A 24,817-nucleotide genomic window follows, 5' to 3' on the forward strand; every position below is an offset into this window, starting at 1 on the left:
TTGAACTCACTGAAGACTATCCCCTCCCACCCCCTTTTTCTTTGTTATTGATTTAGACCTTTTCAAATTTTATATTAATTTAATAAGTGTCTTGGGAGAAAGAAGTGATACGCATATGAGTAGTCATCTTGAACAAAAGTTCTCAGTTTGTATTTTAAAAGGCCACTCTGGCTCTTAAATAGAGAATGGATTTTGCGAAGGGGACAAGAGTGGTTGTGGTGAGTTTAGAAGACAGTTGCAGTAATTCAATTATAAGGTGATGGTAGCTAGGCCTAAAGAGGTGAAAGTGGAAATGGAGAAAGGTGTTAAGAGTTATTTAAGATGTAAAATTGACAGGACTAGGTTATGGATTAGATATGAAGAATAAAAAAAGAGGCATTTGTTGAGACTTCTTGCTCACTAATTCATTAAAACAATGAACACTGGATATGGATAAGATTTCTGGTAGATTATTAATAGAGCTTTATCTTTGATATAGCCTATATATCTTCGATATATCCAGGTGAAAAGGTCAGGAAGGCTTATGGCTATATGAGTTCAAAAGCAAGGTCTGAGAAGGAGACATATTAGGGAGTTATTGGTGGTGTACAATAAGCCAAATGAATGGAGGAAATCTCTGGCAAAAACACATGGAGAGCATGGGTGGTTCAGTGGTAGAATGATTACCTGCCATGCGGGAGACCTGGGTTCAATTTCAGGCCCATGTACTCCAAAAAAAAAGGAAGAGTAAAGAGTGAAAAGATAAGGAGGTTGCCGTATATTGTTAAAGAAAATAGCCACATTTTCCTCTCATCCCTATTTACATGATTCTTCGCAAAGTAACTTTGTCTTCCATTGAGAGGTGAATTTATTTACCAGATTTCCTGAGTCTGTACTGGCCTGTGATTTTCTTCGGTCAACAGAGTATGGTAAAGTGATGTTGTGGATATCAAAGCTGAAGCTTTACAGCTTCCCCACTTGCCCTCTTAGAACTTTGAGGACACATGTTAAGACCCTAGATTAGCCTTCCTGAGAATGAATGACCATGGGAGAGAAGCCCAGCCAATGGCCATCACCAACTACCAGGGAATATGGTCATCTTAGACCATCCAGGCCCTAGTTGACCATAGCTGCAAGAGAGACCATAGACAAGAGGATCAGAAGAAGCCCCCAGCCAAGCCAAGCCCAAATTGCTGACCTACAGAATCATGAGCAAATAAAATATTTGCTATTTTCCTAAGCCACTAAGTTTTGTGGTACTTTGTTATGCAGCAATAGACCATTGATGTAGGAACCTAAGATAGTCTTAGAAACTTCAATATTTAAACATTGGGTAGAGAAACATAAGCTGGCAAAGAAGAGTGTTGTACATTAAATTGTGTGCCTCAAAAAGATATGCTCAAATCCAAGTCCCTGGTCCCATGAAGCACAGATTGAGTTATGCTGCCATAAAACAAGGAACACAGTGGATTGTTGATGACCCACCAGAAACCAGGAGAGAGACGTAGAATAAATGGACTCCTCTCTTTAAGAGGAAGCATGGCCTTGCTGACACCTTGATTTTGGACTTCTAGGCTCCAGAATTGTAAACTGATAAATTTCTGTCGTTTTAAGCCACCTGGTCTATGGCGTTTTGTTATGGCAACTCCGGCAAACTAAGACAAGTGGCAAGAAGTGGTAGCCAGGGAAATAAGATGAAAATCAAGATTCCAAGAATGAGGAAATGCCGACAGTGTTATATGCCTGAAATTTCAAATAAGGTGAAAACTGAAGTTTTTCTATTGGATTTAGTGACATGAAGGTCATGGTCACGGTGCTAGTTTGAAAGTGTTTTATGCCACCAGAAAAGCCATTTTCTTTCAAACCTGATCCAATCTTGTGGGACCAGACCTATTTTTTTAGGATAGAGCTTTGATTAGAATGTTTCCATAGAGGTGTGACACACCCAATTGTGGGTGTTACCTTTTTGATCAGCTGGAGATGTGACTCTGCCCATTCAAGGTGGGTTTTGATTAGTTTACTGGAGTCCTTTAAATGGAAGACATTTTGGGGAAATCACAGTTGCTTCAGAGCCAAAATTCGCAGATGTCTGTAGATGCAGAAGTCCCAGGAGCTGCCAGGAGCTAAGAGAGCTGGCACAGACAGAAACATTTGGAGATGCAGAAAGAAAACACCCCGGGGGAAGGTGTTTGTAACCAGAAGCCAACGGAAGAGCAGGTGCCAGCCACATGCCTTCCCAGCTGACAGAGGTGTTCTGGACCCATCAGCCTGTCTTGAGACAAGGTATCTTTTCCTGAATGCTTTAGTTTGGACATTTTTATGGCCTTAGAATTGTAAACTTGTAACTTAATAAATTATCTTTATAAAAGCCAACATATTTCTGGTGTACTGCATTTCCAACAGCAGCATCACACTAAAATAGTCACTGAGTGAGGTTTGAGGAAGAGGGAAAAATGGTAAGTTCAGATTTGGAGAGTGTGGTAGTTTGAAGCTATTATACACCCCAGAAAAGACCATGTTCTCTTAATCCATTTCTATGGGTCCAGACCTATTATAGGTGGGACTTTTGATTAGGTTATTTCTATTGAGATGTGGCCCATCTTGAGCCAGTCCATTTGTGAATTAATCTGAAATGAAATTCAGAGAAACACCTAGAGAAGCTGAGAGAAAAAGTCAAACATGGAGAAGCCAGAAGCTGAAGCAATGAAACATGGGAGAGAACAATCAGCAGATGTCCTTCCTATCTGATAGAGGGGCCCAAGTTTGCCAGTAACTGGTCTTCAAAGAAGGTATCTTCCTATTGATACCTTAATTTGAACATTTTCATGGCCTTAGATGTAATATGTAAGCTAATTAAAAAGCCAGTCCATTTCTGGTATATTGCATTTCATCAGTTTTAGCAAATCAAAACAGAGAGGTAGAGTTTGAGGCATCTGTATAATAGCTGAGTATAGTTGCCCAGCATGTAGCTACATATGTGAGCCCAAAGCTCAGTGGAAAGTTTAGGGCCCATCAGCATATAAGTGATAGATAAAACCATGAAGGTGAACGAGGTCACCAGAGAGACCAGGTAGAGTGGGATGAGGTGGAATCTTGGTGTACACCAAAGTTTTAGCAAATACCACAAAGAAGCCCATCAGTTAGGAGAACGGGGAGAAACAAGTGCACCAAAGCCAAAAGGATAATGTTTCAGAAAGGGATGAGAATTAACTATGTCAACTGCAGTAGAGAAACCTAATAAGGTAAAGACTGGAAGGTTCCCTTCAATTTGAATTTGCCATGGCAGATTCAGGAGCCTGGCAGGGATAAAGCAAACATCAGTGTGTTGATCAATGTCTGAATAGTAGGACGTGGATGCCAATGTTGATGGAAACTCCACACAGACAGAAGAGAGAAAGAGATAGGGCCCTTTCAAGTGCCAGGTGTTTTGTTTATTTGTTTTAAAAAGCTATTTAATTACTTGATTAATTTAAATAAATTAATTAGTGACTTAATCATTTTTTATTAATTAAGAGGAAAGTTGTAGGAAAAAAAAAAGAGGGTTATATTCTATCAGGAGGTCTTCTCCAATATTTGTTTTCCAGAATTTTTCTGTTTGTATTTATTTATTGCAATATTATCACTTCATCTCAATATATAATTGGTTACAATTCCCAAGTGGTTTTTCTTTTTTCACTACAACTTTAGGTTGACTGAGTAATGGTTACACTGGGAGAGGAAGGGCATTTTTCTCACTTGGAGCTATCTTCCTATCATAGTCAGAGGAAGTTCAGGAGTTCCCAAAGGGTGCAAAAAAAAAAAAAGAATTTCCCTGGGTCAAATACATTTGAGAAAGGATACACATGAAAGATCCCCCTCTAAGAATCTGACAAAGTATATTTGCATATCAAAGCCTCTGAGAATCCTCCACTAAACCAAATAACTTGTTAACAGTTTAACAAACAAACTACATTAGAATTTTCCCCTAACACCAGTTTAGGAAACCCTGCTGTAACCAATTAATTCTACCTATGGACTGTGGGTTTCTGTTAGGTTTTGCGATGGAAAGGTTCTCCTCCATCTTTTCTCTAGATTTAGGGGTTCATGTTGCCTTGGGAACTTAGAGCCCTCCCTAGACTTTCTACAGTGAACAACAATGGTGACACCACCATCACCTTGGGGACCTCTTTACAAATTCAAGGCCAGAGGGGAGATGATTTAACAAAAGATTGGATCCAGGATAAAGATCATTGAGGAAAGGTCAGCAAGAGACAGTATCTTTAATGAAGGCTAACAAAAATTCCTGCTCTGTGATAGGATTCGTTATTTATTAGAAACCTTCCTAGAAGTTCTATAAATTGAAGACAGGATCAGAGTGCCTCCTTTACACATTGGAGGAAACAATCAGCTAAATAATAATCACTTTAAATTAAAACAAAGTTGAAAAAATGGTAACATATTTTGAAGTGCTGGTGAAATAAACAATCATGAGCTAATGCCCATGGAAATGAAAGGGTCATCTCCATTATGTATTGAAAAGGGGGAAATTGTAGAGCCACGAATGCAGTTATGTGGCAGTGTGCTCTTGTTACCGGACGAAGGCAGTGCACTCAAATGACCAATTCCTGAGACTCCGGGATTTCAGAGAGAAAGTTTGTTCCTAAGCACAAAGTAGGAGAACAGATGGCCCATTGGCCCAAAATCCTTGTCTCCTTGAACTGCAGTCATTTTGTTGGTTTTATTCAAGAAAATGATGGGCAGGGTTTAGGATAATGAGCATAGTGGCCCCAGAAAATGTAATTAGGGGTGAGCTAATTATTGAGAACATGCAGATTGATTACAAGCTTAGTCACAGAACGTATGTGAGACAATGACAGCCTTAATATGATGATGGGTGTGATTTTTAGTATTATGATGAGGTATAAGTGACTGTAGGTTAAACCTAAGCTACTGTGCATTTCAGGTGAGCCCAGTTAGGTTAGATCCAGTCTCGGTGGTCAGGATAACTTTGGACTTGAGGTGGCTTAGTTCTGGACTGACCCAAGACCCTTCATTAATAAACATTAGGGGCTGTCTTTAGTGATTACAAGACCCTGAAGTTGGAAAACTGGATACCTGGGTACAAATGAAGGCTAGTCACAAGTTTTTTACAATCACAGGGGCAAAAGGTAAAGGCTATACATTCATTATCAGAGATCAAGGCAGCTGGATTACAATTTAGAAATTTCAGGTATATCCCTGACTGCTTTAATATATCAGAAAATAAAGAAGGAGTGATAATGATTCAGTAATCAAAATCATCCCTTACATCCTACCTTCTCGGTTACATTCTTCTCTAGTATTACTCAGAAAAGAGCAGGGAACGATGGGCTTGCAGTCAGTCCCAGCATGAGTCCTGTGGAGCTTCAGCTTGACCCTGCAGCCAGCCTTCTTTCCCATCTTATTAAAGTGATTACTTAAGCAAAAAAGCAACCTTTTTTAAAAGATTGCTATTTCACATATATTTTAGCACTTAAATTCATCCATATATCAAGAATTAGAAGACGATCATTTACATGAGACCTATAATAATAATGTTTTGGCTCCAGGCTCCCTCTACTGTCTCTACGATAATAAGCAAACATATTAAGGCACCATCCTGACTAGATTCCAAAACTCAGAAAAGGCAATGCAAACACAGACTTCTGCATTAATAAAGGATACCCTTAATATACTAAGCAGGAAGCTCAATATTTGGAGAAAGTTGAAAAAGTATTAAACTAGTTAATGAAATATGTATATACGTATAACCATATGAAATTGCCATTATGTGACAATTTGCCACATAATGTGGCAATTTCATATGGTTCAAGCTAATAATGAAAATTCAATTGTCAAAGAATATTAGGCTGTGTATGTGTGTGTTTGGAAGGCTGGGTACTGCTTTTAATAAATAATCTCTATTATGAAATTCCCTCAATACATTGGTTAATTTGCATTACGTTTCTTAACCAAAATTAACTACAGAATATGTTAAGTTCAGTGCCTTTAGGAATGTGGATATTATAACTTGAGTTTAGAAAAAATAAATCTGCCTTCAGGTTAAAAAGTGTGAAGATAGAGAATCTTTCACACAGGAAGGTAAATGAAAGAAATGTAGAAAAACCATTTGTTTACAAGAGGAAATCTGAAATAAAATAGTTAACATTTTAACTGTGAGAGGAAGAACTAGGGCAATTTGCATGGACTTCAAACAGTCTCACACAATTGAGAAAACTAGCAAATCCTGGAAAGAACCAGATGTAAAAGCCAAAGTCAACACACTTCAAATACTCTTGGTGTTTCACAGTAACTAAGGGAAACACATCTTCTGGGTAAGTTCACACTTCGCACAAAGTAAATATTAATTCTGTTGGTGGTAGTTTTCCAAAAAGTTAATATTTTACAGTTCAGAATTTTGGTTTTTAAAGTTTGCCTTTGAAGCTGGAAGAGTGCTTTTTGAAGTTATGTTTTCATCCTCCTAGGAATTCGGTTGGAGAATGAAAGATGCTATCAAAGATTTAATGGCAAAAATATTTTTGTAGTTATTGTTCACCACTTAACTCTTATGTCTGGCTTAGTGTCTCATATGTAGTAAGCACTCCAGAGATATTGAATTTATGGAGAAAAATTGGGAATTTTCAACCTGAGAACTGGTTAAATTATGGATAAATTGCGATTTACGGAAAAATTGTGGCTATATAATATTAGCCATTAAAAATGTTTTCAAGATTTTTTAAAGATGTTGGGGAAGTGTTCAAGAGAAGCTATTAAGTGAAAAGAGATGGTAACGATGTACATATCATCTAATACAAATTTTATGAATCAAATGTGTACACAAAAAGGTTAGGAAGGAAACAACTGAAGTTAGTGGGTAATGGAATGATGGGTGGTTTTAATTTTTTCTTTACGTTTATCTGTTGTAAATTGTCTATCACAAGTATTGATTACTTTTACAATCAGAAAAACACTAAATGTTATTTAAACATCTTTTTTTTTTTTTGCATGGGTAGGCACTGGGAATCAAACCCGGGTCTCCGGCATAGCAGGCGAGAACTCTGCCTGCTGAGCCACCGTGGCCCGCCCACTTAAACATTTTGGATATGATATTCTGCTAACATTCAGATCTGTAATAATTTATCCATTAAAAACCATGGAGTTCATCCCGTGAGGATTAGGACGGCCTGTGGGAGAGGGGGCCGCCACAGCCCGCCGCCGGGCAGGTTCAGGGAGCAAGTTTCCGAGGTTGGAACAAAGTGACTTCTCTGTTTAACAATGATGATGAACAGCATCTACTTCAAAGGTGTAAATCTCCCAAGTCTTTATTTACAATTGAAGGAAGAGTTGAAGACAGAGAAAAAATCTGGATTTGGGGACAATTTGGTTTTAAAACAGAATATACAGTCTAAGAAACCAGATAAGACTGAAGGTTGGGAGCCTCCAAAAATTGCTCTTGAAGATGTAGCAGCTGAATCAAGTGACACCTTGAGTGACTATATGTCCTGGCCAGTCTGGGAAGATGATACTAAAGGCGCTACTAAATATACTACCCTGGCCAGCTCAGGTAATAGCTCCACGTGGAGCATGAAATCAGCTGGAAAGTTGGTCAGCATTACACAACAAAGCATCTACTGATAACTGGGAAGCATTAGAATGATAGTATAAAAAGAAAGCCTTCATAAAAGAAAAAAGTCCACACTTTCCATATATTTTCAAACCAATAATGGCCTAGTAATGCAATGCACCTTTGTATTTAATTTTATTAAGATTCTTAGAGTTTGCCGGTATCATAGTATTTTTTTATTAGTATATCATTAAGTTTAGTCTGTTTCCCATATTAAAAAGAATTGAGAACCTTATTTTGTGCCTCTGTTTCACAATTGGAATTTTATTTTCATATGTTGCATTTTGAAATTCCCGATCATACTATGATTCTTCAGTAAATATATAGAAGGGTTGTACATTTGATTGCCTTACTGTACTACTTACAATCCATGTTTTGCTGAACCTGGGATGCAAATTTTTGATGCTGTCCCCCAAGATAGCAGTATTGATTTGCAGTTTGCCACAAAACTATTTTCCTGCCATCCTAGTTGTAGTTCTGTTTCAGAATTTACATACTTTATTCTTGCATGCAACATATATGTACAGTCTGAAACACAAGAATGTAGCAGTTGTGCAATTCTTTTCTGTTGCCAGAAAATTGCAATCCAGGGGGCAAAATAAATCTTCCGAATGTTAAATGTGTATCAAATTAAAATGTCTCATTATTAAATTAAATAATATGTAAACAGATTAAATACTGGAATAGCAAAGGTTGTATCTGAGAGTATAGGCAGTTTTAAAATGCACATTTCCTATTGCCTCAGGGAAGCATACCTTCTAGTATGCACATTGCATAGGTAAGGGCTGTTCCTGTGTTGAGATTTTTACTTTTACTTCTAAACTTTTAAATATTGATTGATCTTTATTTTCTTCTAAAAACGTGTTCTCTTTTTTTGTTTACAGATTAAAGAATGCTAAAAATGTAGATAAATGTTAGTAACTTAATGCTCTTAATTTTGTTTGGAAAGCATTAACTTGCTCACTATAGAATTGAAATTGTATATAAAATACTGAAAGTGTCTCTTTTCTATTATACCCAGGATGGTAGTTTTTCAAAATGAAATATTATTGTGATTAATGTTATATCTGTAGGAAATTGTTTCTTTCCCCCCATAGAATAATTCTTGATTAATCTGAGAACATCACTGTGGAATTATTTCTCTCTTTCAAAAAGATTAAAACTGTCTGTAGATGTACTAATTGTCTTTGAAATTGGGACCCTATATATCAGGTATACAAGTAATGTGTCTCTAGCAATAGGCTTTTATCAAGCAGGTAGTGCAAATATCTGCGTTAGGTAAAAGTGATTTGAAAGAAGAGGTGTGTGTGTTTGTGTGTATGTATATATATATATATATTTCTTGTTGTTAAAAACAAAACAAAATGCCTCCAGTTACACTGTGCTTTCCCCTTACATCAACAAAACAAAACAAAACACACAGTCCTTAGATTGTTGATTGTGCACCTTTGTGTTGTTTCATTTAAATGAGTATTCCATTTTAGCATTCCTTTGGAATATCTGAACATGATTGGTGGCAAAACCATTGTAGTACAAAATAGTATATAAGTAAATGAATATATATATTTTTAATAGAACAAGAAGTTTACTTGACAAAGCCTTGAAAGAGGGGTCTGTTTTAAAGTGGTATTAAAATACAAATTCCAGTTTTTGTTAGAATCTGGAAATTGTGGAGGATTTCTTTGTTTCATAATGTAGAGAAAAGCTTATTCTTTTTAAGGAAATAGCTGAGTTGAAAAATTGGAGGTTTCCTCAGGTAAATAGTTTGATATACAGATTAATCCTTAGTCTCCTTAAAGAAATGCTTGTATGATTATACAGACATGTAGAATTTCATGATTTATACAAATATTTGAAAGCAGGAGCTGGGTTACAATTGTCTTTGGCTAGTACTGTCCTGAGGCACAGGAAAGTAAATGATATATTTGAGACTCTGGAAATTTTATTACTATGTGGTGAGGCTGGGAATGACATTTCCTTCACTCTTTTGGGAGTTCTGTAGTACTGTGACCAGCAAGTTTGTTATGCCTCATATTGTTAAGTGCTTGTAATTCACCTTGGTAATATATTTGTGATGGACACTTGGCAAAACAGTCCTTTATAATAATGTTTCTCAAAATTCAAAGGCAAAGGCAAATTAGGATTGGAATATGAGCTGTAAATCAAATTTTTATCTACAGAGATCTATTAATGTAAAAATGAATTTTTTTTCTGTTGTATCTAATTAAATTAGAATGACTATATTTGTGATTGCTAATATAAATATTTATTGGTGTGCTTTGGGAGCAAAATATTTTTTCGTGAGAGAAGAACTCACCAAAGCTGTCTTATTTTCACAGGTTAATGAGAAAATGAGGTTTTGACTTAGGAGTATTTGCTTGAATTCTGTAAACACATAAGGTCATTTAGTATATGAAGAAAGAATTGTCTGTACTCCTTATACTGTTGTTTTACTATTTCTTTTTAATAGAAAAGTGTCCAGCTTCAAAAAAAACAGGATCATTCTTAATGCTGAGGCTTTTTTAAATAAAAATATTGTTAATATTGCTTTCATCCTCTTTCATTATTAGTTTGCATGATTATTGGCATCTACTTAAATATAAATGTTGATATGGCTTTGACTAATCACTTAGTGCTAATGACACTTTCCTTGACATTTTAAACCTTATTTTAAAATACAAACAACATATGTAGACTTTTTTTCATAAAATCAATGAACAATTTCAACTTAAAAAAACAAAGCAAAACAAAAAAAAACATGGAGTTTAATAAAGGGTGGTGGTTGTAAGTTAATACTTGTAGAAGTGTGGCCTTGTTAACAAAAACCCTCACTAGATAGACACTTCCTGGTAATGTATTCAGTGGTCTGAATGTACAGGCCAGAGCTAAGCAGTGCTCTACTTTTGGGTATTACACCAATACAGCTTCTGCACTAAAGTTATTGAGATAGGTGAATTATGTCTAAAGTTATACAAATACAGATGAAATGTGATACCTTTTATACCAGAGGGGAGTAAAATAACTATAATAGGTTCAAATATACACTGCATAGGCACTTTACCTTTAATCCTAAAAGCTACCCTGAAAGTATGTACTTTAATTCACACACATAATATTATATTAGTAATAATAATAAAAGCTAAGATTTATTGATCAATTGTCATGTACCAGGCACTGTACCAAGGGCTTTACTTATTTTCTCTCATTTCATGTTCTGAACTACAAGAAGCAGGTACTGCATAGAAATTACTGTCCTCATTTTGTACTCCCTAAAGCCCAAGGTTTTTGTCCTAACCACACTTCCACATGGAGAAAATACTTTTATATTCTAAGGTCATTAATCTATTATTGTCCTTCTTTCAGAAACAATAAATAAGCTTTGAAAGCCCTGCATTGTACCAGTAGACCTTAGGTCTTTTGATTCTCTGAGAGGGGTACCAAAAGGTCTTATCAGTTAGATTTGGTATTTTCTTACATTTCCTTGGAGGAGGACAATGGGAATAGCCAATCCTATGTTACCCATTTATCAATTCTAAGCACACTCACCAAAACTAACGTTTCAAAGGTATTGGACAAAACATACAATGAATTTCCTTTTGTCTTGTTTGAATGAAAATCCTTTAATCAAACAAGTCATTAGCTATGTAAAGGTGTTCCTATAATAGAGGAGGTAGTGCTTTGGTGTGTCCTAATCAAACTAAGGATGTATTTATCAGCGAATTCATTGTGTTCTTTTAAAAACCTTCCATTCTTGCTTTTTTCTCTTTACTTCTTCCTATCATCCAGGGCTCACAGGAGAATTAAAGAATGTGAATAGATGATTAAGAATTTTTTCATAACCAGCTCTTTGTTTCTTGTTCCGTAAAATGGTCCAGTTGATTCTATTCAAACAATAACAACAATAATAATACAGTCTGCCTTTTATTAAGCATATTCTACATGTCAGTGCTTTATATATTTTCTGGATTTGAAGCTCACATACATCCAAATTTTATAGCCCCAGAGGGTACCTAACTCCACAGAGTGGTGAACAGAGATTGGACCTCAGATCCTGTGACTACTATATAAATTCGAACCTAGATTTAATCCCAACAAAGGCTCCCGTCAAAACATGCTGCCGAGCGAGCTACAAATAGATCCTAATGTCTTCCCCCATCCCAAGTGGGGAAAACAACTAATTCCTTCCTGGACGACAAGTTTGAGGGACAATTAGAATTTTCTAATTGAAAAACTCCCCCACCCTTTTCTATGACCAAAGCAGTTATTTAAACAGTAATACCAGCCATTGGCCTATGTCAATTTGATTTCCTCAACCTACAGAGCAGCAGCCCCTGCCTACAGAAAACCCAGACCTATCCCTGGCTGGTGGGAGAGGTGGTTCTCTGGTTCTAATCATTCATCTGTTTTCTGGGAAAACTGAAGTCCAGAGTTTCTCAGGAAACCCAATGATCTCTTCGGGCGAGTTCCTACTCAAGGGCCTCGTTTTACTCCACAAGTTTAAACTACTAACGAGGCGACCCCGCCTCTTTCCCTCTCCCCGCTAAACACAGGGCCAGGTGTGAACATGGACATTCCAATCCTCCTGCCTTCCCCACTTCTCAAGTAACCGGTGCGCGTGCTGACTTGCATCCGAGGATGTGTGTATCCAACCCTCGGCTCGGCCGGACCCCGGGGACCTCAGGGATCTCAGCGACCCCAGCCGCTTGCCCCACCCCTCTGCCAGCTCCCGGAGCTTGCTCCGTCGGGGGTCCACGCCCTCTGCTCCCTCCCAGGGCTGTCCCAGCCTCTTCCCATCTTCCCCCGCCCCCGTCCCGCCCCGCCCCCGCCCCTTCTCTACTCCCCGGACTCCGCCCACGCACGGTCTTGTCTCCAGGGTGACACGGCGTCCAGAGCTACTAGTTCCGTAGCCCGCGTCAGCCGGGAGCTGGGTTGGCCTTGCGTGTCTGCCCTTCGGGTGGTCGGCGTGAGACGGCTACCAGTGGGTAAGTGGCGCCGCGGCCACTGCTGCTTGCCCTTTCCCCAGCCCGTCCCAGGCCTCAACTAGAACTCTCCGCACCCGGCGCGCGTGAATCCACCAACTTCTCTGCCCGCTCCAGGTTCGGGCTCTGCGGCCCAGCAGCCGGCGTGGGGCCACCCGCGAGGGTGGTATTCACGCGGCTGCAGGTATGCCTCGCGCTCCGCCTGCTCTGCAGTCGTGCGCTGAGGAGGGGATGTTTGTGTCTACGTAAGTGTGAATGATAACTGGAGAGTTCTGCCAGGCATGTCTACACCCCATTCTTTGATCTGCCGATTCGTACGCGGCAATCCCAGCCCCCCCTCCCCAAAATCAATGAAAATAAGGAGGAGCGTCCTTCCTGCTCCTCCCCACCCCTCAACACTCTTAACATTTTTTTGGAAACAGCTTAATGGCCAATAATGATGAACACTCCCTGGCTGCAGTTAAGACATCACTACTCTCCAGAAGTAACTTGCTCGGCTGTAAAAACTTTTAACCGTACGGTCCTTGTTTTCATCTGCAAAATGAGGTGTTTGAACAACGAATCGCTTCTAAGGCCCAGTTGTCAACTGTCTGTGAGATGACGCAATTGACTTGATACTGTGGTCTTTGGGCTGCTCAAACTAGCAAACTAGTTTAACTCCCACCCCTACCCCCGCCCCATAGCATTTAAATTAACATATGGAATAATAAGAAGTTTATTTTTCATTTTCCCAAAGTATATAGGTGAATTGGCTGAATTTGTTCTTATCCCAAGAACGAGGCCCCTGAAAATTGCTTTTTTAAAATAAGTGTGAAAAAAGCACTGAAGATGTCTTGATTTGCTTCATTCTTATGAAAACAAATGCAGTGAACCCAAATTCCAGTTATTTTAAATTGCTTTATTTTATTTGCTAATTGAAGTCGTTTTTGTTTGTGCTTTTTTAATCTCGGGGGCGGGGGGGTGGGGCGGGGACTACACGCAACAGTATCGTTCTTTAAGTGTTAGCGTTTTCCCCGAGCTAACTTCCAGTACCTTTGTTGGGATTCCATTGCGCCCATACCAGAATTCCAAAGCTTCTCTCAGCCACCACCTCCACCAACTGCCCTACATCCTCAGTGGGTTTTCCTCCTTCTTCTTTGCCCTTTCTAGTCTCAATTGTGCACTTAGAACAATCTCCCTTCCTTAGAGTTCACCCACAACTGTCCTTGCCAAGGACCCCCACCATACATTTCTAACTTCATGTACTGTCACTCTCTAACACGCACCTGAGCTATTCTTCCCCCTTTCTATTGACTGACTCATTGCACAGCAAAACTTAGGTAAATGCCATCTTCATTGTGAAACCAGGTGCAGGTCTGCCTCTTAAAGCAGGTGGAATCAATCATGCCTCACTCTGTGCTCACACAGGGCTGATAATTCTAGGATTGTAGCTCGTATTCCATGATATCAGGAATGTTAGCCTTTTTTGGTTTTGAGAAATAGGAGCCAAGGTTTCTTTTGATTTTAAGTGACAGAAACAACGCAGACATGCTTAGGCAAAAAGAGAAATTAATTGGACTGTGGTAAGGGCAGAGGTTGAGCTGTAAACAGGGACTCAGACATAATCAGCGTTATGTATGTGTATCTTTCTCTTGCTCTCTGCCACTTCCCCCTTCTCTCTTCATCTATCATTCCTGGTTTTTTGGTGTACTCTGCTTCATTCCCTCAGGCCAGCTCTTTCCTGGAAGCTAGAACCATGGCTGCTGGGACGGGAGACCAGGACTCATAGTCTTCTACCACTGTGATGTTTCCACTTGAAAAAAATCTCAGAAAAAGAGACTGATGAATGTAGCTTGAATCACATGCCCACTGCTGGATCCAATCACTGTGTTAGCTTATGAGTTACTATTATTGGTCTGTCTTGGGACAGAACATACCCTTTTGTTCAGTTGGCTGGATATGTTAACCAAGTAAGAGGAAGGGGTCTATAGGCAGACAATGTCCATGGTGAGGATACCTGTGGAAATTATAATACTTGGGAATACATGAAACCTGGAGAACAGGCCTCAGAGCTGGATTCTGGAACTGGAAAGTTGTTTAGGGGCAGCTTTGTTGATTGGACTCTTTCAACCCTTCATCAGCAATTTGTGACTTACCTTCTCTTTGCTCTGCCAAACTCACCACTCGTTCTGCCTCTGTGTTTCCAATTCTTCATCTTCTCCACTTCCTGTCTTCTTTCCTTCAGTGTCATCCACCCAGTCACCAAGACTGTTGAAACATATCAGGGGAGTCAGCCCATGTTTCAAAACCCAGAGAATGAACGAAGTAGAGACTGAAAGGGCTGGTAAGATTAACTATCATCAATAGTAATGAACATGCACTTTTTAAAAACCTACTTCATAATCCAGAGGGATGAGGGTTTACAGTTAGGATGGAAATAATCCTACTAAGTACAAAAACAGAATACATACTGCGCTGGTTTGAAACTGTTATATATCCCAGAAAAACCATGTTCTTTTCATCCTAATCCAGGATTGTGGGGCAGACATGTTGTTTGGGTGGGACCTTTTTTTTTGGCATGGGCAGGAAAGAATTCTGCCACTGAGCCACCATTGCACCACCCTGGGTAAAATCTTTTGCTTAGATGGAGATGTGATCCCATCCATTCAAGCTGGGTCTTAATCCTTTTGCTGGAGCCCTATATAAAGAGAATAAAAGGTAGAAAACATAAAAAGAGCTCAGAGCTGAAACAATGAACAGAGAAGTGAAACCAGACAGATATTAAGAGATTCTAAGCTAAGAGATGAAACACAGAGTCTTCCCCTGAGAAGCTAAATAAGGACCTTAGACAGACTCTGAGAGAGAAAGCCACTGGAAAAAGTTGCTGTGAGAGCTATTTGAAACCAGAAGCCAGGGGAGAGAACCAGCAGACATTGCTATGTGCCTTTCCCTGTGACAAAGGAACCCAGATGCAACCAGCCTTTCTTGAATGAAAGTATCCTCTTGTTGATGCCTTAATTTGGATGTTTTCATGACATTAGAACTGTGAATTTATAACCTAATAAATTCCTATTGTAAAAACCAGTCCATTTCTAGTGTATTGCATTCCAGCAGCTTTAGCAAACCAAAACACATGCTTAGTACCCTCTGGGAGACTGAGTTCTACAAGTGTTAAAAGATTTAGAAAATAAATATTTTGTTTTCTAGAGGATTTATCTAGACAAAGTAGGCTCTGAAAAGGTGAGAATATGTAAACTATTTCCTAGGACGTGTTTATATATTATACAGTTTGAGTAATTAATATAAAATTATATTTTAGCTTAATAATAAAAGTATTTATATAAAGGCTATGAATAAATAATTTCAAATGCCTCAAATTAAAATAGTAATGATAATGATCATTTTATTTCTGCTTCTATTTTAGGTGCCAAAAAATAAACAGAATGACAGATTGCTAATGTTCAATCCAAAGGGTAAATAATTTACTTTTAAAAAACTATGTTTGACCACCATATCATCCTAAATGTTAAGAAGATAATTTACTGATGTGGTTGAGTGTGATTAAATGACTTAGTAATTAAATTTTTTCTTACATTGCCTGTCTTTTAAACAAATGCCAAGATATTTGCCATTGAGAAATTTGTATTAAGAATATAACTATTGGTAAAATATTGAAGTATTTTTTTTTCTTCTCTTTCAGAAAAAGTGATGATTGAACCAAATGAAGCAATGTCAGGGTAAAAAGATGTCTTTGGTTATACAGCTTATCTATCACATGCCTTTTAAACAATTAAAATAGATAATACAATCATTTGTCACCCAGTTAAATTTGAAAGGCCAGAAATGTGTGAATTAGTATTTGAGCTTTTGCTTCAGTCAAAGCAGTTGTTACTTAGAGAGAAGCAAGTTTAAAATGAGAAATGAATATTGATAAAAATGTAGACATAGATAATGTTCATTTCTACTTTTAAAGTCTTAAACACTGAGTATTCTATATTTTAAATATATAACAAAATAATTCTCAATGCTGTTTTCCTTTGATAGTTCCTTATTTCTTCCAGAACATTTTTTAAATGAATATTTTAAATTAAACAGATTTTTTATAATGAGATGAATCGTTACTACTAAATGAAGAAAATAGCCCACCTCATTGAAGAAACTGGTGTTAAAAAATCACAGTCCTATTTCAATTAGTAGTTAACATTAAGTAGCACTGTTCGAGGCACTGATTCTGATAAATTGTTGAAGCCCTTCCTGATATGGTCATCCCCTAACCCCTGAAATGTAAATTTTATTATTTATGATGCAAAAAAAAATTTTTTTTTAATTAGAGTTTAAAAACGATCATAAAAGGGTGGGCCACAGTGGCTCAGCAGGCAGAGTTCTCACCTGCCATGCCGGAGACATGGGTTCGATTCCTGGTGCTGCCCGTGCAAAAAAATAAATAAATAAAATGATCATAAAACACATTCGTAGGGACTGATTATTGACAAATATGTGTGGGATTCCGATGGGATTATATTCAAGCTGATTTTATTTTGGTTTATTCTGAATGTTATTGACAGGGATAAATTCTATCTCATGTAGCATATATTTTAATTTTCATACTGTCAGAGCTAAAATTAAAATTAGAATCCAGCTTGACTTTTGTTGCAAATTGTAAATTAAATACATATGTTTATATTAAAGAGAGAGTAATGTATAACAGATCAGTGACAGAAGATCTATGTTTACTACATATTAAATTTTATAGCAAACCAAAAAAAAATTTATATACTCATTCAGTATATAAATCTATGTATAATTACATACATCATATTACGTGGTTGAAAATATATTTCAATAAAGAATCCGAGAAAATTTTAGTTGCCTTTGAGGGAAATATGAAGTATAACTTTCAATAATAATTTTAGAAGTTTGTAAGTCATTAACAAAAAAAAACTATTATTGTATCAATGAATTTCAGTGTTCATAGACAGTGATAAGCATCGCTGAAACTGAAGTAAGGGGTTGCCTACATCTTCAGGTGCCTGAATCCCTGGAATAAATCAAATGTACTACTTTTCTTTTTATCTCACTAATAGTTGCATCTGCTTATCAAACTGCTTTTTTTCAAGGGCAAAATAAGCATGACCCTTTTAATTGTGTTCAGAAAAGAGTTTGGGTTTGGTTTGGCTTGGTTTGATTGTCCTTTGGAATGAGGGAGTAGCAGGGGTGGTTAGCATAGCCAGTAAGATGCACAGATGTGTGACTTTGCATCACCTCAAGTATCTCACTCAGAGGTGAAGGTAAACAAGGCCAGTCCTGGAAACAAATGATCAAGTAGGAAAATAGAAAATTGGGGTTACCTTAGCTTGGAGAATAGTGTGACTGACCTGCAACATTGATGAAAAATGTTCTCAGTGTAACTTGCCCACTTTCTACCCCTTGCTGGCAAGTGGGATTTGCCAAAAAGTCCTATCAGTTCGGGTTAGGGAAAACTAGAAGTTTTCTTTGCCCTGCCAGTTCCTTGCATTAATCTTCTGATTTTTTCATTACGGTTCCAGCCTCAAGGAATGTGTAGACTACATAAACAGGAATTTCAAACATCTGTGCATAGAAAGCCCACATTTATCATTTATTTTTTCCCTTCATGGATCCCATGTGTGTGGAAGATTTTATTTACCCAACAAATTGCATTTAATTAACAAACTATTTCAGTAGTAGAAGTAAAACATATCTTTAATACTAGATGATATTTTATAGGCCTTGAATCTTTGCTCTGTTGGGGTTTTGGTCGACCTTTCAAGCATATTTAAAGGTATGAGGCGGGAATTGGCTGGTACAAATCCACAGCATTCAACTCAGTTACTGGGATTGAAACAGTTGTATCTAATAGGTTATTATATAGCTATATATTTAATCATCTTTTCCAAAATGAATGACAAGCTATTTCTTACTCTCATTTTTACATTTTAAGTAAATGCCTCTTTAGATGCAGACCAGGATTGGCAAGCAAATTTTATACCTCAGCAACCCAAGTCTCTCTAAATGTAGCTAAGACATTGTCAGAAAAGTAAGTTTTAATTGATTTTGTTTTAAGGTACATATTTGACAAATATGAATCATTTTAAAGCAAAGTTTAAAATATACGTTTCCGGAAAACATTATTTTTTCCAATAGAAATTTGGAGCATTTCATTAATATGCTCAATGATCTAAACATGCTAAGGGGAAATCCTAAAACCTCCAACTATCCTCTAGCATAAATATGTTCGAGTAAAATATCTATCTAACCTTATTAAACTCTGTAACTTTAGTAGGTACTAAATTAATGCCTTCCATTTCCAAAGGGTATTATTGCATAAAGTAAAAATTTGAATCTTTCTTCAGTTGTAGTTAAACTTAAAGTTATAAAATAGATCTTTCAGAGGATATTAGTTATCTGTGTTTTTAATGGTTAGAGGCATTATTATTATAAATAACATCATCTTCTCAAATACTTAGTTTTCCGCAAAACCTGGGTGCCCATCTTTGTGAACAAAGATCACATAAAAATTCCCTACCTCAGAGTGTCACTTATTTATTGACAAGTGATTCCAGTTTAAAGGCTAAAAGACAAAATTAGCTCATTTTTGTTTCAGCTACTTAATGCAAAAAACGGCTATTTCATATTATAACCAAGGGTTAATAATTAGGGTTGGAGTCTCTCCATAAGTGTGGCATTTAGCAGTGGTAGGAATTGATTTATAATTTAAGAAAATCCAAAACTTGTATTCCTTAAATATCACAATGAAGTGCTAAAGACATTCATAGGATTGTTTATAAGCTCTCTGTTCAAGAACTCTGAAAAGATTCTAAGAATCCTGACACAATGTAAAAATACCATGTAGAAAAAGAATTTAAGTCATCAGTAAAAAATATTTTAATGATTTTCCATAAAGAAGATACTGCATTTTGGCTATTTACTTTATTGTTGTTATAGTATGTGTCTATATTAAATATGTGCGTATGTGTTTATCAACCCATATAAAACATTAAAAAGAATTGTGACCTAAGGAAGTAATTTGTGTGTTTTTTTCACTGTCTACTTTAACATTTAGGAAGAAAGTCTCTTTAAAGAATATTGGAAATAAAGTCTCTTTAAAGAATTCTGAAAATAGAGTATCTTCAAAGAGTGTTGAAAATAAAGGTACATTAACAAATTTATATTCTAAGCTATAGTCATCTTCCTTCTTAAAAGAAGGGATTTATTTTATTTAATTGGGTAACTGAGGCTTCTAATTCAGTCTTCCTTCTCTATGATCTTTGGGAGGGTTGGGTGGGTTATAGGAATCAGTTATTTTTTCAAATTCATATACTGGTTGATTCTGATATGCAGCCAGGTGTGGGAACCCCAGTATACATTACATAAGATAATGATAGAGTATTAAATCTAGAATGAATTAAAATGCCTATGAAAGCATTAACAAGTTCCACTCAATTTACACCTGTTTTGAGTACCAGGCACAGGTTTCTAAGCTGTAAATACAGTAGTTGGCAAAATAAACAAAGTCCTTGCCCTTATAAAGTTTACATTCTGGTGGGCTACAGCACCCTATTAAAAATAAATAATAAAAAGCAAACACAAGATAATTACAGGTTGTGATGTGTGCTATAACCTAAGTAAAAGGCATGTGGGGAGAAGACTACTTTGGCTCTAGGAATCAGGGAACCTCTCTGATGGAAGTGTGAGGTGAATGAGCAGTTCTCTCGGCATTGCATCGACTCCTCGTTCTCTATTATGACCTTCCCCTGATGACATCAGTAAGGTGAGTCAGTAAACCGACTGGGTACCTGTTGGAAGATCGGGGTGAATGTGAGCCAATGGAGTCTATAAATGAAGCAAAAGCAGGTAGATGGCCTGAGTAGTCCAGCCATCCTTCACCTGAAGTACCTATCCCTTGTCAGGGGTGGTACTTTTTGTTTTAGAGTCAGGAATTTTACTAATTTTTTTGGTTTATGTTTTCTTAACTAATTTTCTCTCTAACTCTCCTCAATTTCCTCATTTTCTACTAAGACAAGTGCTACTACATTATTTAAAGTAGCTCATAGTCACACTCCCACAAACAAGGGCATTTCCCAAGACATCCCAGGCACTCAAAATCTTGCAAGAAAGGGGTGGATATAGTACAAGTTTAGTTTGGAATTCTGAAAGATCTCCAGAAAGCCACAGGAGTAAGCGAACTCATCCAACAGATCAGTGTTTCCCAAGGAGATGATTTTAAGGAATACATGGTAAACTGTACTTTATTAGTACTATATATTAATGTAGGTAAGAAAAAATATGTAGGACATAGTTAAGAATAAGGAATCAAACTGATTCCCAGATCTATCACTTATTAGCTATGTGAAGTTGGGCAGGTTATTCAAACTCTTTGTTCCTCAGTATCCTCACCTATAACTGGGAATAATAAAAATATTATCTACCTCATTGCAGTGTTGAGTTAAATGAATTAATATAAGCAAAGAGTGATGACATATAATAAGTTTGTTATTATGATTCTTATAATTAATATATCCATCAGTTTTATGGATGATAATATTTAGGATCTGGCAAAATTTTTGTTAAAAAGTAAGTGGATTCAAAGAAAAATATTAAGTAAACTGTGTGGGTGATACTTAGATTTGGCAAAACAGATGTAGATAGTATTAAAATTATTGAAGTTTTGAATGTTGCAATAGATTGTGCTATGGAGATTTTACTTCTTAAAAATCTCTATTCCATCTATTCCCCTCTGTCCCTAATACTACTTACTATCTTATTACCTACCACATTAATCATCTCTCACCTGGGCTTTTTGCAGAGACTTCTGAGTTTGAGTGCCTTGCACTCACCTATGTTTTTCCACTCTATTATCCAAGTGTTCTTTCAGAAATGAATGCAGATTTGACCATGTTTGTTTCCCTACTTAAAATCTTTCATTGGTATCCCAGTCATTCTTAGGATTAAGTCCTAACTTCGTGGCTCTTGGCCCAAAATGTTCCATTATCCAGCTAGTCCCCACTTAAGCCCCTAGCCATCTGCCACCATTTCAGCCTCAACCTTGACCCTAAGCAAAAACCAAGTGCCAGTGGCTCCACATACCTTCTTGTTTCTCATTGGCTCCTGCTGCCCTCTCTCCTTGAAAAAACTTTGATCTACTCAGAGCAGTTCCTGGCCACTTCCCAGGCTAGGATGGGGCCTTCTTTGTTCTCCCCTTTACCTAGTGCACATCTCTGTCACCATGCTTTTATTTTTTTTTTCTATGTAGTTTATTTCTGCTGAAATATATACACATCTTTCTATAATACAAAATGCATTAATTTCTGTACTGACCCTAGAGATTTATCACCCAACCATATTACTCCATTAAAAAAAAAAAAAACCTCTTCACATTTTCATAAAATATACATAGACTGCAATAAAGTGCTTTTTCTTAGAGGATATACAAATCATTCTGAAAAAAATCAAACAAAAATGTTAAGAAGCGTATCACTGGGCAGGCCATGGTGGCTCAGCAGGCAGAGTTCTGGCCTGCCATGCCAAAAACCCGGGATCGATTCCCGGTGCCTGCCCATGTAAAAAAAAAAAAAAGAAACGTATCATTTCTTGCCCTGCCTTCATATCTTTTACCTCATTCCTACATGCAGTCCTAAACTAAATTTCCTAGGTGTAAGCCTGCAGTGACCAAGAGCAATTTCTTCAAGGATATTGTTTCTTGTTTATATTGGTCTCTTGGTCTAGGATCTTTATATGAAATGGCATGAGATCAGAGGATATTTTGAAATTATTTTCTATCACCATGCTTTTGTGCTGTTTTGTAATTATCCGTTATATTTCTGAATCCCCACTTAGAATGTGAGTGATTATCCTTCGGTCAGGGGCTGTCTGTTCATTTTTGAGTTTGTGGGACTCAGCATAGTGCCAGGTACTGAATGAGTAGTCAGTAGTATTTCATCTATGTTTGATCATAAATACTGTGTCATATTTTAAAAGACATTAAAAATGCTAAGTACTTCTGGTTATACCCAGAAAACTTGATATTTATCTCTTCTGTGTGTGTGTGTGTGTGTAGAAAGAACTTTGTTTTCAAGTATTCAAGGATTGACATAATCTGTATAAGAAGTAATATTTATTTCTCAACCTCTATAACCTTACTCTCCAAGCTCTTTATTTAGTATTTATAATTTATAAAATATATTTCTAGAAGCAGATTAGCATTCATTTCTTTCTGTTAAAATTATATTCTTTCCAAATGAAACTACTTGCTATTTATTACTATTTCAAATACTAAACAAATAACACTAACATTAACTAACATTAGCCCACTGTTATTGGTTTGGATTCTCTTCCTCTTTTATTTGGCATCTTTATTACCTTTTTTTTTTTTTTACATGGGCAGGCACTGGGAATCGAACCCGGGTCCTCGGGCTTGGCAGGCAAGCATTCTTACCTGCTGAGCCACTGTGGCCCACCCTTTTATTACCTTTCTTGAAAATGAAAATCAGGTAACTTTACTGCAGTGCTCTTTAGTCATGAAAAAAAAAAACCAGATGAAAACCTTGTGTCTGATGCTCCTTTTATCTACCTTGTCAACAAACGAGTAGAACATATGGAATAAAAATAAATAATAGAGGGAACAAATGCTAAAATAAGTTTAGTTTGAAATGCTAGTAATCAATGAAAGTGAGGGGTAAGGGGTGTGGTAGATATAATCTTTTTTTTTTCTTTTCTGTGTTCATTTTATTTCTTTTTCTATTGTCTTTTTATTTCTTTTTCTGAATTGATGCAAAGTTCTAAGAAATGATGAATATGCAACTAAGTGATGATATTGTGAATTACTGATTATATATGTTAATGTTTTATTTGGTTTGTTAATTTTTTAAATTAATAAATAAATTTTTTTTAAAAAACCAGAACATAAAGCTATATGGTAAACATGTACATTTGTTACATCTTACCTGAGGAATAACTGTTTTCATTTCTGTACTTTTTTATGTTTATTGATTAAATTATATTCATTATGTTTTAGGTGAAGTGGGCAAAGAAGCAGTCATTGAAAAGCAGGAGAAAAATAATGATGATTGCTTCCCAGATACTGGTGATAAGTTGTCTGAATCAATAGATGATGATGGTGAAGAGGATACCAATGATGAAGATGATGAAAACAGTAATTCTTATGAGCATACTCGTGCCCCATTAGAGTTAATGGCAGAAGTAAGTTGTATTTGTGCATTATCATTTAAAAAACCTAAAAATATTGAAATATATAATATTGAGGATTAAAAAATAGTAAAAAGAGAGTGCATAGGTAGTTCAGTGGTCAGAATGCCCGCCTTTCATGCGGGAGACCTGGGTTTGATTCCCAGACCATGCACCCCCCCCCAAAAAAATAGTAAAAAGACCCTTACAAGCATACAAATTCCTCAGCTACTCACCTCTCCTACTACTTTTGCCAATTTAGAGGTGAAAGAAGATTCTGAAAGAAGATTCTGAAGATTACACAGTATTCTGGTAAGGCAGAGACAGAAGTAAAAGAAGATTTGGTACACAAATATTTAAAACGGACCTTTACTGAATGCCTTCTATACACTGGGCACCATGCTAGTTGCTGAGGATATAGAGAAAAATAAGAAAGATATGTCCTTGCCCTTGGAAATTAACAGGCACATATATAAATCATTACAATATAATTAAATATGTGTGCATAAAGTCATTTACAAAGTTCTCTGGGAACAGGGAGGATTAAGGAACTGTTGTGGATGTATGTATCCAGAAAACCCTCTTCTTAAATTTAATCCGTTCCTGTGGGTGTGAACCCATTGTAATGATGAGATTACTTCAGTTGTAGTATGGGCTCACTCAATCAGGATAAGTCTTAATCCTATGACTGGAGTCCTTTATAAGCAGTGTAAAATTCAGAAAAAAGCCATAGGAAGTAAGAGACTGAACATCAGCAGAACCCAGAAGAGAACAAAGAGACCAGAAGAGGGTACTATATGCCTTGCCATGGAACAGAGAAGCCAAGGATTGCTGGCAGCCAGCTCAGAATGCCGGTCTTGAGGAAGAAAGCACTGTTTTGATGTCACCTTGATTTGGACTTTCTTTTAGCTTCAAAACCATAAACAAACAAATTCCCATTGTTTAACCCAATGATATTTGCTTGAGAGCCTAGGAAACTAAAACAGTGACTAATTAGGAAAAGAAGCAGAAGGAATGGGGCATAAACAAAGGAATTTTACAGAAAGAGATATGGGTA

General features: G+C 36.8%; 1 protein-coding gene, 1 non-coding gene and 1 pseudogene across 4 annotated transcripts in view; all 3 read left to right on the plus strand.

Moving 5' to 3' along the window:
• The first annotated feature begins 3,191 nt into the window (after positions 1–3,191).
• On the plus strand, positions 3,192–7,633 carry LOC143675781 (testis development-related protein pseudogene; annotated as a pseudogene).
• Positions 7,634–12,470: 4,837 nt separating this feature from the next.
• The window catches only part of ERICH2 (glutamate rich 2), a 50,491-nt gene continuing 38,144 nt past the window's right edge, over positions 12,471–24,817 (plus strand). For 2 of the 3 annotated variants that reach the window (XR_013172043.1, XM_077151950.1), the window contains exons 1-6: positions 12,471–12,582; positions 15,983–16,031; positions 16,259–16,295; positions 18,518–18,613; positions 19,640–19,728; positions 23,591–23,775. Coding sequence is in view for 2 of the 3 variants with exons in the window: in XM_077151950.1 (XP_077008065.1) it covers positions 16,016–16,031; positions 16,259–16,295; positions 18,518–18,613; positions 19,640–19,728; positions 23,591–23,775 (423 nt within the window). In the remaining variant the exon portion in view is untranslated. Of the gene's footprint in view, positions 12,583–15,982; positions 16,032–16,258; positions 16,296–18,517; positions 18,614–19,639; positions 19,729–20,305; positions 20,431–23,590; positions 23,776–24,817 lie in introns of those variants that run through there. The other variant, XM_077151951.1, reaches the window with a different exon arrangement.
• Positions 23,864–23,935, plus strand: TRNAE-UUC (transfer RNA glutamic acid (anticodon UUC)). The gene has a single exon. It is a non-coding gene; the product is annotated as a tRNA-Glu (tRNA).

The sequence above is a fragment of the Tamandua tetradactyla genome, chromosome 3 (genome assembly GCF_023851605.1).
Source record: "Tamandua tetradactyla isolate mTamTet1 chromosome 3, mTamTet1.pri, whole genome shotgun sequence".
NCBI classification, from domain to species: domain Eukaryota; kingdom Metazoa; phylum Chordata; class Mammalia; order Pilosa; family Myrmecophagidae; genus Tamandua; species Tamandua tetradactyla.